Source organism: Festucalex cinctus, chromosome 7, assembly GCF_051991245.1.
Source record: "Festucalex cinctus isolate MCC-2025b chromosome 7, RoL_Fcin_1.0, whole genome shotgun sequence".
In the NCBI taxonomy this organism is placed as follows: domain Eukaryota; kingdom Metazoa; phylum Chordata; class Actinopteri; order Syngnathiformes; family Syngnathidae; genus Festucalex; species Festucalex cinctus.
Genome location: NC_135417.1, coordinates 7,020,813 through 7,034,396, shown reverse-complemented (window position 1 = coordinate 7,034,396; position 13,584 = coordinate 7,020,813). Strand labels below are relative to the sequence as shown.

The following is a 13,584-nucleotide window of genomic DNA, read 5'->3' as shown; positions in this document are numbered from 1 at the left end:
ATTCTGTCATATAGAATCGTGCCTTGCCGTTTCACTGATGTTTTGGAGTGACACTTTTGCCCGTATGTCGAGCACGTAGAGGTTTCTTTCAGCGCATGATGAGCCTCCAGTCCTCCACCCGAAGACGTGCGTCGCAACAAATTGCGGGAAGAGAAAATGACGAATCGGACATCAGATGAGGATCATGAGGCAAATGGGGAAGAAACGAGCACTGGCGGATCTTTCCCCGGGGAGCTCAAAAGGGAGAAATAGAGGCTGGCTGACCTGCAGCTCAGGATCCAAGATAGGTTTGGGAAAAGCTGCAGCTCCCCCAAGTGGAGAAATGGTGAACTGATTTCTTTTCTTCTCATCTCTCCAGAAAGCAATGCCTCCATTTACATTCACTTCACAGACATATCAGGTCGACCAGGGGACGATTGTAGGGCCAAGCAAGATTAATGTCACATTTGAATGTAATTTCTATGAACACTTTTTGGGAACGTCTGCGAATAAACAATCAAATCTTATAAATCTTTTTGGAACTATTGAGCCACAGCAAAAGATTGGTTTTGCACTTATCACACATTTGTTTTGCATGTTCACAAATTTGCAGCATTTCTGTCTCGCATTCGTTAAGTCGTTTGTGTGCTTTTGGTATTTTTGCTTTGACTTAATTTTTTTATGATTGCAAGCACTTCTGTCTTAAAATGTTTTTTCTGTTATTGTTGGCACGTTTAATTTTTGCGTGTGGGTTTGCCCACCACAACCGCCGCAGTACAGACAGGTGGCCCAGGCAAAAACTTAAGAGAAAAAGCATCACCAATCGGCGATAACGTTACGGTCAAATTTAAAGCATGCTTTGATTAAAAAGCTCAAGGAGCATCATTGTAAAGTTTACTGGCTTTGCGCGTGTGGATCTTGGGTTTTCGTCACGTAGAACTGCTCGGCAGAATATCGCTGCCAAAAGTCACGTGACTTTTATCTGTAGTTGTAGAATTGCTTTTTATATACGCAGAACAGTTTTATGCACTTGAAAGTTTTTTTTTTTTTTTGTAATTGAAGATATGCTTCTTTGTGTGCCGAGATCACACGTTTTGGCATGATTCTAACTCCATATTTATTGGTATTTTATTCATTTGCTCCCAAAAGCGAATAAATACGTTCTATTTTAAATGTTTTAAATGTACCAAAGACGTATTTATACGTTTTTTTTTTTTTTTTTTTTTTTTTTAAATGCTACAGCACACAGAAGGTTTTGATCCTCAACTGCAAGGAACAGTCGAAAAGAAAAATTATTACACAAACAGCCAGCAGGTGGCAGCAGATCAACCAGGACCATGTTGGGGAAAAAAAAAAAAAAAAAAAGCTGAATTACTCACAATTCTAAATAGATTTGTGAATGATGAAACTTATCTATATTGTAATGCTAATTTCTGGAAAAACTCAAACACATAGAAATATTATTTTTTTTCCTGATGAAAGAAGAGACTTTAATCTTTCTTTTAGGTTCCATGTTTGCAAAATCAGTCCAAATCCAGGGAATTGCTTCTGTGAAAATTGTTGGGAGTGAATTAGTTAAAAAATATATATATATATATATATATATATATATATATATATATATATATATATATATATATATATATATATATATATGTGTGTGTGTATTGTGTCATTTTTGGGGGGACTTAAAACTATGCAAGTGTGTTACTAAATGCAGAAGCTGCATGACAACAACAACAAGAAGAAGCAGACCTCAGGTCAGCTAGTGCGTTCAATAAAAAACAACCTTTGCTCCCTTCCGGTTTATTGCATTCAGCTCGTCATATATTTTGCATTATCTTTATTTCCTGAATGTTAGAAGTTACAAACATGGGTTTACAGTTAAAAACGCAAAATGTAAATGTTAATTTTGGAAAAAAAATTGTCTAAATTTCTATAAGTCCATGGATGTTTGTGATGATGTAACGCAGATTGAACAGGTTTCACTTTCGCCACTTAACCGAGTATGCCGTCGTTCGTGCGGGGTTGACTGAATTCGCCTCTGAAGAGATGTCTTACAAAAAGTTGGCCATCGTCGACTCGCTGGAGAACTTGTCCAAGACGAACTACGACAAGTTCTGCATGGTTCTGGTGGACGGCCACGGCGGGCACAAGGTGTCGCGGGGCAAGGTGGAGGGCAAGAACGTCGTGGAGGTCACCAACGTGCTGGCGTCCACCTTCACCGAGAAGCGAGCCGTGGCCGTCACCTGCCGACTCTTGACGCTCATCGGCTGCGTCCAGGAGGCCAAAGAGCTTGGTAGTCCGTGTGCATGCTCTCACATTTTGTTTTATAATTATATTTTCCTTACATTTTTTTTAAGCCTCATATTTTCTTCTTTTCAAATTATGTTTTGGTATATGTCATTTTTAATGTCTCAGCAATGATGCAAGATGTTGAATGTTTGTTTTTACTATAAAATGACTGTTTTCAAAAATAGCAGTAGGTAAGCAAAAGAAAAAAAAATGCAATAATTGTATTTTTATTACATTTGCTGTAATTTCCTCGTAATATTTTAGTATTTTTGTCACCGTTTTTTTTTATTTTTTATTTATTTTAGTTTATTGAACATTTCTGTATTTTTAAAATAATTGAATATAATTAAGAATAATTAATTGTCCGAACCGCTTATCCTCAATTTTCAAGAAATATTTTTGTGGCGTAATATTTTGGTACTTCTCCCTTGTTTTTATTATTTGGGTTGCATTTTGAATTTTATTCATAAAATAGTTTAAAAATCTTTATTGTAATATTTGTCTATTCTTATACATAGTAAATGTTTATATTTTAGTAGTGTAGCATTTTATAAAATATTTATAATATTAAAATATTTCTGTTATAACGCAAGACTAGCTAGACTGTATTATCACATCGGTGTATTTCTTTCAGTTTTTAGTATACATTATTTCAGTTGCTTAATATTTTATATATATATATATATATATATATATATATATATATAGATATATATAAATATATATATATATATATAGTTATTTTTTTCATATTGTAGTTGGTTAATATTTGTGTCTACTTCATATAATACTTTGAACTGTTTTAAAATATTTGAGTCTAATTTTTATATAATATTTTGTATATATTTTTTGAAAATATCTTAGTCGCGGTGTCAGACGTGTTGCTCTCACTCACACATTTTGCTGGTGTTTTGGCAGATGCCAAGATTGCCAAAATGTCATCCAAGGCACCTAGAAGACAAGGTGGGTCGTTTGTTTTTTCCTTCACAATTTCATTTCTATGCTTTTCAAAAATCCAAGTGGCCCATCTGAGCTCCTGTACGTGACTTGTTATCGTTTCCGGCGGTGGCGACGACGGGCACAATTGGTGCTGCGGTTGTCACTTCACAGGTAAAACATCACAATCACCAATCATTTTCATTTCATTTCATTGATTTCATTGTCGTCAAGGATCCTTCTAATATTTTGGGGAATAAAATTCTTGGCATTTTGTTTTTTGGTTTTTTTAATTTGGTGTCCAGTTTTACAGCCAAAGGCTTACATTGTTCCGCTCTAAACACAATTTCAGAAGAAGATGACGAAGACTCGGATGAAGACGATAGCGATGACGGGAGGGCGCTTAAAGAAGTTGCAATCTGTGAAGAAAAGATGAAGAGAGTGTACGTCGCACGTATGTGTGAATCAGGTGAGGAAAAGTAAAAGTGCTTTTAATTCATTATTTCTTTTTCTATTGACTTGGGGGGTGGCGCACACACAGACTGTTTTACAGTGACAGACTGGATCACAAAAATATTACATGTGATGGTTCAGTTACTTATTCGTCATTGTTTGCATGCTATCCTCATTAAAATATGAAAACCTATAAATGTTTGGGTGGTTTTGGTTAAAGCAGACACGGTTGTTTCATCTGTGTGATTTTGACAAAGATCATATCACATTTGATTTTATGCAGAAATGTGAGAAATTCCAAAAAGGTTCAGATACTTTTTCATACCACTGTACAATTCTCCCCACAATTTCAGAAGATGAGGATGACGACGACGACGGGGAAAAGACAAAGAAAGTGCACGTCGCACGGCGACGCGACAAAAATGAGGAAAAGCCGATGAGGGTGTACATGGCACATATGTGTGAATCAGGTGAGGAAAAGTAGAAGTGTTTTTAATTAATTGTTTCTTTTTGTCACATGTTTTACTGTAACACACTGTATAACAAAAAATACTAAATATTATAGTTCAGTTTTACATTGCAGAAAAGGTGCCCGGTTTTACAGCGAAGGCCTGACAATGTACTTTTCTCACCACAATTTCACAAGATGAGGATGATGAAGAGGAAGACGACGGCAGGGAAAATTCAAAGAAAGTGCACGTCGCACGGCGGCGTAACAAAAGTGAGAAAACGCCGATGAGAGTGCACGTCGCAACTTTGTGTGAATCAGGTGACGTAAAAGTGCTTTTAATTCATTATTTCTTTTTCCTCTCTCCTAACCCCCCCCCACACACACACACACACACACACACACACGCGCACCCCCCCCTCCCACACACTGTTTTACAGAAACAGACTGAAACAAAAATATTAAACATTACAGTTAAAATTTTACAGAAAGGGTGCCTGGTTTTACAGCGAAGGCCTGACAATGTACTTTTCTCCCCACAATTTCAGAGGATGAGGATGATGAAGAGGAAGACGACGGCAGGGAAAATTCAAAGAAAGTGCACGTCGCACGGCGACGTGACAAAAGTGAGAAAACGCCGATGAGAGTGCACGTCGCAACTTTGTGTGAATCAGGTGACGTAAAAGTGCTTTTAATTCATTATTTCTTTTTCTTCTCTCCTTGGGGGGCGACCCCCCCCCCCCCCACACACACACACACACACACGCGCACCCCCACCTCCCACACACTGTTTTACAGAAACAGACTGAAACAAAAATATTAAACATTACAGTTAAAATTTTACAGAAAGGGTGCCTGGTTTTACAGCGAAGTCCTGACAATGTACTTTTCTCCCCACAATTTCAGAGGATGAGGATGATGAAGAGGAAGACGACGGCAGGGAAAATTCAAAGAAAGTGCACGTCGCACGGCGACGTGACAAAAGTGAGAAAACGCCGATGAGAGTGCACGTCGCAACTTTGTGTGAATCAGGTGACGTAAAAGTGCTTTTAATTCATTATTTCTTTTTCTTCTCTCCTTGGGGGGCGACCCCCCCCCCCCCCCCCACACACACACACACATGCACACGCGCACCCCCACCTCCCACACACTGTTTTACAGAAACAGACTGAAACAAAAATATTAAACATTAGTTAAAATTTTACAGAAAGGGTGCCTGGTTTTACAGCGAAGGCCTGACAATGTACTTTTCTCCCCACAATTTCAGAGGATGAGGATGACGACGGCAGGGAAAGGACAAAGCAAGTGCACGCCGCACGGCGACGTGACAAAAGTGAGGAAAAGCGGAAGAGAGTCCACCGTTATTGACTATGCACAAAGTCGGCGACTGGCTAGGACCCCCAAGCCACCAGGGGGCCCCCAAGCTCTGTGTAGTCTTACCTGAGGATGATTAAAATGTCCTGTCTTTATTCTGTCTCTAATATTTGTTTATTACATCCCATTTTTGATAAAAAAAGAAAAGAAAAGAAAACAAACAAACATAGGACAAAAATAAAACAGAGTGTTATGTTAAGCAGTGGCTGGTGTTGTTGTGTCAGTTTGTAACGCTACTTCAGTAACGTCACTGTGTGAGAATGATTGACAGCTACCCATCTACCCTTCCCGTTAGCCAAGGTACTATGAAATAAAACAGACACCGTAATGTCATCAAAAAGAAGCCATCTCAGCGGTGTGGAAAAACGGAAGAAAAGGAAAACTGAAGGTGAAAAACGGTCAAGGAGAAAGGTAAGGGACTTGTTGATGATGGATAGTTGAAGGTGAAACTCCATTTCATTTTATTTTTAGTAAGTTTATTTGTTTTGCTAGCCAGCTCGCTAGCCTCAGGCATTTATTTATAGTTATGGCTAGCTTTTCATTTTAACTATAAAACTATCATCTATAATAACCCTGCTGCAAACATGGTCAGATGAGAGCAAAGTTGAACTTTTTGGGCCTAAATGTAACACACTGCTCATCGCTCGCTGCGAATCATGTGACTGCATGGAGGTGACATCACCACCTGAGCTAGCAAATATGGAATACGTTCAAGGGCTCCAAATACTCGTTCAAGGCACTGTAGGTGTTTATTGGTATTTAATTCATTTGATCCCAAAAACATATAAAAATGTTTTATTTTAAATGTTTTAAGTGTACCAAAGACGTAGTTATACGTTTTATGATTTATTTATTTTTTAATGCTAGAAAGTTTTGATGCACCCTCTCAACTGTAAAGAATGGGTGAAGCAACGCTAGTAATTAAAAAAACGTCCAGCAGGTAGCAGCAGAGTATAAGAGCTCAACCAGGGCCATGTTGGGAAAAAAAAAGCTCCATTACAATTTTAAAAAGATTTGTGAATAATTATGACATTTAGCTAAATTGTAATGCTAATTGCTGGAAAAACGGAAACAGATAGAAGTATACTTTTTTTTCCTGGTGAAAGAAGAGACTAATCTTTCTTTTGGTAGGTTCCATGTTTTTATAGCAATAAAACACAATATTCTGTGGGCCTTTCAAAAGTTATTCAAAATCCAGGGGGTTGCTCCTGTGAAAATAGCTGGGAGTGAATGAGTTTAAAAAAAAACAAAAAAACGACAACCATGATATAATGTGTATTGTGTCATTTTCGGGGGTTAAAACAATGAAACTGTGTTACTAAATGCAGAACCTGAGTGACAACAACAAGCAGACCTCAGGTCAGCTAGTGGCTGCATACGTGCGTTCAATAAAAAACGACCTTTGCTCCCTTTCGGTTTATTGCATTCAGCTCGTCATATATTTTACATTATCTTTATTTCCTGAATGTTAGAAGTTACAACAAACATGGGTTTACAGTTAAAAACGCAAAATGTAAATGTTAATTTTGGAAACAAATTAGTCTAAATTTCTATAAGTCCATGGATGTTTGTGATGATGTAACGCAGATTGAACAGGTTTCACTTTCGCCACTTAACCGAGTATGCCGTCGTTCGTGCGGGGTTGATTGAATTCGCCTCTGAAGAGATGTCTTACAAAAAGTTGGCCATCGTCGACTCGCTGGAGAACTTGTCTAAGATGAACTACGACAAGTTCTGCATGGTTCTGATGGACGGCCACGGCGGGCACAAGGTGTCGCGGGGCAAGGTGGAGGGCAAGAACGTCGTGGAGGTCACCAACGTGCTGGCGTCCACCTTCACCGAGAAGCGAGCCGTGGCCGTCACCTGCCGACTCTTGACGCTCATCGGCTGCGTCCAGGAGGCCAAAGAGCTCGGTAAGTCACCTGCTATTTTGGTACTTCTCCCTTGTTTTTATTATTTTTATTCTGTTGTATTTTGCATTTTATTCATAAAATAGTTTAAAAATATTTGTAATATTAGTAAATTTTTTATATTTTAGTAGTATAGCATTCCTTAAAAATATTTCAAATTTTGAAAATACTTCTGTTTTATAATACGGGGGTGCAAGACTCGGTAGACTTATCACATGGGTGAAATTAGTGACAATACATGATCAAAGTATTTAGTATACAGTATTATATAGTGGCTTAATATTTACAAAATTCATAAATCATTTTAGTAGTCTGTTTATGTACAACGCAATTCATATATCAAGTTATTTTTCACATTGTAGTAGCGTAATATTTGTGTCTACGTCATAATACGGTTTTTAAAATATTTTAGTCTAATTATTTTTTATATAATATTATGTATTTATTTTTTGAAAATATTTTAGTTGTGGTGTGAGACATGTTGCACCCACTCATACATTTTGCTGGTGTTTTGGCAGATGCCAAGATTGCCAAAATGTCATCCAAGGCACATAGAAGACAAGGTGGGTTGTTTGTTTTTTCCTTCACAATTTCATTTCTATGCTTTTCAAAAATTCAAGTGGCCCATTTGAGCTCCTGTACGTGACTTGTTATCGTTTCCGGCAGCGACAGCGGCGACAGGCACAACTGTACTAAATGTCCTAAAATCGATTTTATTTAAATGATTTGATAAAGTCTTGCCCTTGTTTGTGTACTGGGAACGCTGTTGATGTTGTACCCGACTTGGCCACTTGGGGGCAGTGTGGTTCCATGCGTTCTGATACACAGTTAAGTTGTAGCCACAGAGAGTCGAAGGAAAAAAAGTCACCATCAAGTTATGCTTGAGGACAGTTGCAAATTTTACAGGAGTCCAGTTTACAGCCAAAGGCTTGCATTGTTCCACTCTCAACACAATTTCAGAGAAATATGACCAAGACTCGGATGAAGATGATAACGATGACAGGAGGATGCGTAAAGAAGTTGCAATCTGTGAAGAAAAGTTGAGGAGAATGCATGTCGCACGTAGACGTGACCAAAGTCGGGAAAAGCCAAAGAGTGGGCACTTCGCACATCCATTTGACCAAGGTGAGGAAAAGTAAAAGTGCTTTTTAATTCATTATTTGTTTGTGTATGGGACACTGTGTTTTACAGTAACACCCCGTGTTACAAAAAAACACTAAACATCACAGTTCAAATTTTGCAGAAAAGGCTGACAATGTACTGTTCTCACCACAGTTTCAGAGGATGACGAAGAGGATGATTATGACGGCGGAAGGGAAAGGTCAAAGAAAGGGCACGCCGCACGGCGACGTGACAAAAGTGAGAAAAAGCCGAAGAGAGACGACTTCGCACGTGGATTTTACCCAGGTGAGGAAAAGTAAAAGTGCTTTGAATTCAATTTTTATATATTTGCTCTCAGGGGGCACTGTATTTTACAGTAAAACACTGTTTAACTAATATACTGTATATTACAGCTCTAATTGTACACAATGACTTTGACGACGACAGGGCATGTAGAAGAGCTCTCATGGCACGTGGATGTGACCCAGGTGAGGAAAAATAAAAGTGCTTTTAATTTATTTTTTATCTATTTTTATTTTGTATTTTACAGTAAAACACTGTTTAAGATGTATATAAACAATATTTGTATATTACAGTTCAAATTATACAGAATGACAATGACGATGACAACCAGGTATTTAGAAGAGTGCACGTCGCACGTGGATGTGACCGCGGTGAGGAAAGTTAAAAGTGTAAAAGTGCTTTTATTATCATTATTATTATTTTGCTCTCAGGGGGCACTATATTTTACAGTAAAATAAGGTTAAACAAGTATACTGTGTATATTACGGTTCAAATTGTATGGAATGACGACAGGGCATTTAGAAGAGTGCACGTCGCACGTGGATGTGATGGTGAGGAAAAGTGTAAAAGCGCTTTTATTATTATTATTTTGCTCTCAGGGGCACTGTGTTCTACAGTAAAACACTAAGAAATATGTATATTACAAAATTACAATGACAATGATGACAATCGGGTGTTTAGAAGAGTGCACGTCGCACTTTGGATGTGACCGCGGTGAGGAAAAGTTAAAAGTGTAAAGGTGCTTTTATTATTATTATTATTATTATTGTTGTTGTTATTATTATTTTGCTCTCAGGGGGCACTATATTTTACAGCAAAACACGGTTTAACAAATATACTGTGTATATTACAGTTCAAATTGTACGGAATGACTACGACGACAGGGCATTTAGAAGAATGCACGTCCCACGTGAATGTGGCGGAGGTGAGGAAAAGTTAAATTTGTAAAGCTGCTTTTATTCTTATTATTATTTTGCTCTCAGGGGCACTGTATTTTACAGTAAAACACTAACAAAAATATTGCATTATTACAGTTCAAATTGTACGGAATGACTACGACGACAGGGCATTTAGAAGAATGCACGTCCCACGTGAATGTGGCGGAGGTGAGGAAAAGTTAAATGTGTAAAGCTGCTTTTATTCTTATTCTTATTTTGCTCTCACCGGGCACTGTATTTTACAGTAAAATACGGTTCAACAAATATACTGTGTATATTACAGTTCAAATTGTACGGAATGACTACGACGACAGGGCATTTAGAAGAATGCACGTCCCACGTGGATGTAGCGGAGGTGAGGAAAAGTTAAATGTGTAAAAGTGCTTTCATTATTATGATTATTTTGCCCTCAGGGGCACTGTATTTTACAGTAAAACACTAACAAAAATATTGCATTATTACAGTTCAAATTGTACAGTTTGACCAAGAAGACGACGACAGCGATGACGACAGCAATGACGACGGGGATTGCGTTGATGACGACGGCGTCAAAGGCGTACTGGAAGAAGCTGCTAGCGGTGTTTCCAAATGGCTGGACAAAGTGGGCACCAAGGCCGTATCTTGGCTGGAAAGCCATACAAAGTAGCAACTCACTTGGGAGTTACGATCGCCAGAGGAAATGTCGCATTTAAATGGCAGCCTATAGGAAGAATCTCAAGCTTTAGAACGTGTGAGGCGAACGTCGCATCCCACAAGAGGAAGCGTAAAAGAAAAGAAACCTCAAGTCTGCGTTTACCTGTTACGTGTCAATCACGTTCAGGCCCCGCGACTGAAATGCACGTACAACATGTTTTACGGTGCCGTTAAGTTGCCACTGAGGGCGTCAATATCTCGCCACTCATAGGCTCGTTTTCACCGAAAGAACTTCGGGTAAATTTACATTAAAAAAAAAAAAAAAAAAAAAAAAAAAAAAAAAGGCAACCGCCTTATCGTTTTCCTCTTTCCTCGTTCTGATGTTATTGACGCGCCGTGATTGGGTGACGTCACGGTAGAAATCGTCGCATGGCGATTCCGTGTCAATTGAAGACAGTCCTCCAATAAATACGTTTTGAAAAGGTGCCAAATTACGACCAAGTGTGAAGTATTTTAGTTTAGCGACCTCTAGCGCCCATGTTAAATAGCACAAAAATACTAAAGAGAGCTTCGAACCGGGTCCGTCCGGTCCAAAGATGAGCGCTTATATCACTGAGCTATTTGAACAATGATTGTTTTGATGTTGGCTACATGTTTTGTTAGTATTAACTACATGTTTTGTATTACCTCACTGTGCCTTTTCCTAATCTCAACCATGAGTGTCCCATGTAAAGACGTAACGTGTACTGTACAATCTCACTGAAAACCCCATCCTGTTATGTGCTGTAGGTTGGATCCCAAAGAGCAGATACAAATAAGGTTTTAACCATTTACATTGAGAGGCGTAGAACAAACTTGACTAGATGAGAAACAAAGAGTTGCACAGAGGGACAGAAAGCAATAATCCGGCAAACACAAACACTTCTCAGAACGCTAAAAATGAAAACAGACATTGTTACCGGACGTTTAGCTCAGTAAGTTAGATGTTTCTGTTTGGCACAGAAGATCCGGGTTCGAGTCTCACTTTTTTTTAATATGGCCAATAGAGGTCACTAAAGTCAACAAGCTCAAAGTCAACAATTAATTTAACACCTCAGTTATTTAAAATCCATTGCGGAGATGGAAGAAAAAATAAAAATAAATCAGGATCCGAATACGTTTGGACTGCACTGGTGACTATAAATAACTGCAGATGGCGCAATTGTCATACGTTTTTAACAATACTACAAGATTAGTCACACACAGGCAGTCAATAGATAGATTAGGGAGAAAGATGGAGAGACGGAGATACAGAGAATGCAGAGACAGAACAAGAGAGAAAGAGAGATAAGAGAGCGAGAGAGATAGAGATAGAGAGACAGCTAGAGACAGACAGAGATAGATAGATGGGTAGAGAGAGACAGACAGACAGATTGAATGAGAGACAGACAGAATGAGATCGATAGATATAGATCGAGAGATAGAGATAGCAAGAGATAGATAGAGAGAGATAGAGAGAGACAGACAGATAGATAGAAAGATGGAGATATAAGGAGAGAGACAGTCATAGAGACAGACAGATCCCATTTTTGTGCTGCCAAGTTGTTTTCAAATCCCTGATCCCTTCGTCAGTTTCCCAGGGGAAAAAAACTTTTTTTGACTCCTATATTTAAGCAAGCCACAAGTGACGAAAGCAAGGCAGACAAGTCTTCCAGCAGAGAGAGACAGAGACAGAGACAGAGAGAGAGAGAGAGAGAGAGAGAGAGAGAGAGAGAGAGAGAGAGAGAGAGAGAGAGAGAGAGAGAGAGAGAGAGAGAGAGAAAGTGAGAGAGCGCACGAGCGAGAGATTGCGTTTGCCCAACATGAATTGTCGTGCGCACACTGGACGAGCGCGCGCAGTCGATGGAAGGGCACTTCTCAATTTGCTCTTTCATTACCCCCCGAAAGTGAGAATTTGTGACGGGGGCTGCTTGTAAGTTGTAGCGCATGTGCGTTGGGCACTGTGCAAGGAGGAGCATGGCCCGGCGGACCTGTTGAGTTGGACAGACCAGCGCACAAGCCCGCCGTCGACGCGGATTGAGCGAGAGGACGCTCCGACGGAACTTTTTGTGAGCGTCTTTGGGGAGCAGTTTTTTGTGGTTTTAATGGCCATGACTGAACTTTTACCGGCTGACTCTCGCTGGAGACGAGCCTGCTTGGAGTTCAGCACGGGTCATCACTGAGGTGTACACGGGACACCGTCACCGTTTAGATGAAATCTCGCCCGAGATGCCACTGTAGCACATTTTTCACCGGCATTGACGCGTCTCTGCACTGAGAAGAACACTGACAAAGTGTGTTCTTCTGTTTTTTGTTTTTGGACCCCGCGGAACCGAGGGAGACAACTTTTCAAACACATCTTGGTGACATTGTTCTAAATGGAGTCGCGCACATATCTGCTGTGCATCATCATCCTTCTCAGAGGTAACCACATTCAACTTCTTTCATTCATGGTTCTCCTCAAATATTGATTAGGAGTGTGACGATATATTGATATCACGATAAATCGTGATACTTTGTCTCCCGATAGATTATCGATACTACGCACGTATCGTGTAGTGAATATACAGCCACTATCATAACCGCTCCATTGTTCATGATATTGAGCAATTATTTGGCGGGCCGCTAGGGGAGCGCTTCATTAGAGTGGCGGGGAATTGGACGCAAGTCTTCAGGCAAAGAAGAATCATGATGAACTTACTTTTACTTGTGAAAGACTTATCTGTCCAGCAACTGACTCAGTTTTTCATATGTTCCTCTGAAAAATGTGTATTTGTTTTAATAAAAAAATAAAAAATACACTAAAGTACTCACTGTGAAGGAGACAGCAGTGTGAATATTGTGTTTCAGTGAGGGTACACAAAATTTTTTTACTCATTGAAAAAAACAGTTTGTCTTGTGTAGTTTATTGTAGATTATCTTGGTGATCGTCTTCATATCGTGACATAATCGTTATTTTGTGCCTTGTATCGCATATCGTATCATGAGGTACCCAAAGGGTCCCACCCTTATTATTGATGGGCCATTGTCATAATAAATCCTGATCAAGACAACCCCTGAAACGGGACATTCCTGTAAATTTGTCACCAAGAAACGGCAGAACTGTAAATGAGCGCATGTGACGAAATGCGTTTCCTGAACGCGCACTTTGTAGATTTACAACAATTCAGCAGCAGCTGATGAACGAAGGACGATA

General features: G+C 39.2%; 1 protein-coding gene across 1 annotated transcript; it reads left to right on the top strand.

The window, feature by feature from the left end:
* Nucleotides 1-7,087: 7,087 nt before the first annotated feature.
* LOC144023037 (uncharacterized) lies at nucleotides 7,088-10,600 on the top strand. The gene is made up of 8 exons (XM_077528296.1): nucleotides 7,088-7,398; nucleotides 7,914-7,958; nucleotides 8,356-8,520; nucleotides 8,671-8,802; nucleotides 8,910-8,984; nucleotides 9,834-9,905; nucleotides 10,021-10,092; nucleotides 10,202-10,600. Exons 1-8 carry the CDS (start codon nucleotides 7,152-7,154, stop codon nucleotides 10,381-10,383), a joined length of 990 nt encoding a protein of 329 aa, XP_077384422.1. The 5' UTR covers nucleotides 7,088-7,151; the 3' UTR covers nucleotides 10,384-10,600.
* The last annotated feature ends 2,984 nt before the right edge of the window (nucleotides 10,601-13,584 follow it).

What these genes read in the sequence shown, in the direction of transcription:
- LOC144023037 (XM_077528296.1), top strand. Translation starts at nt 7,152, where the DNA reads ATGTCTTACAAAAAGTTGGCCATCGTCGACTCGCTGGAGAACTTGTCT. An exon ending in CGCACGTGGATTTTACCCAG is followed by an intron (nt 8,803 to 8,909) that starts GTGAGGAAAAGT and finishes TGTATATTACAG; the next exon opens with CTCTAATTGTACACAATGAC. An exon ending in CCCACGTGAATGTGGCGGAG is followed by an intron (nt 9,906 to 10,020) that starts GTGAGGAAAAGT and finishes TGTATATTACAG; the next exon opens with TTCAAATTGTACGGAATGAC.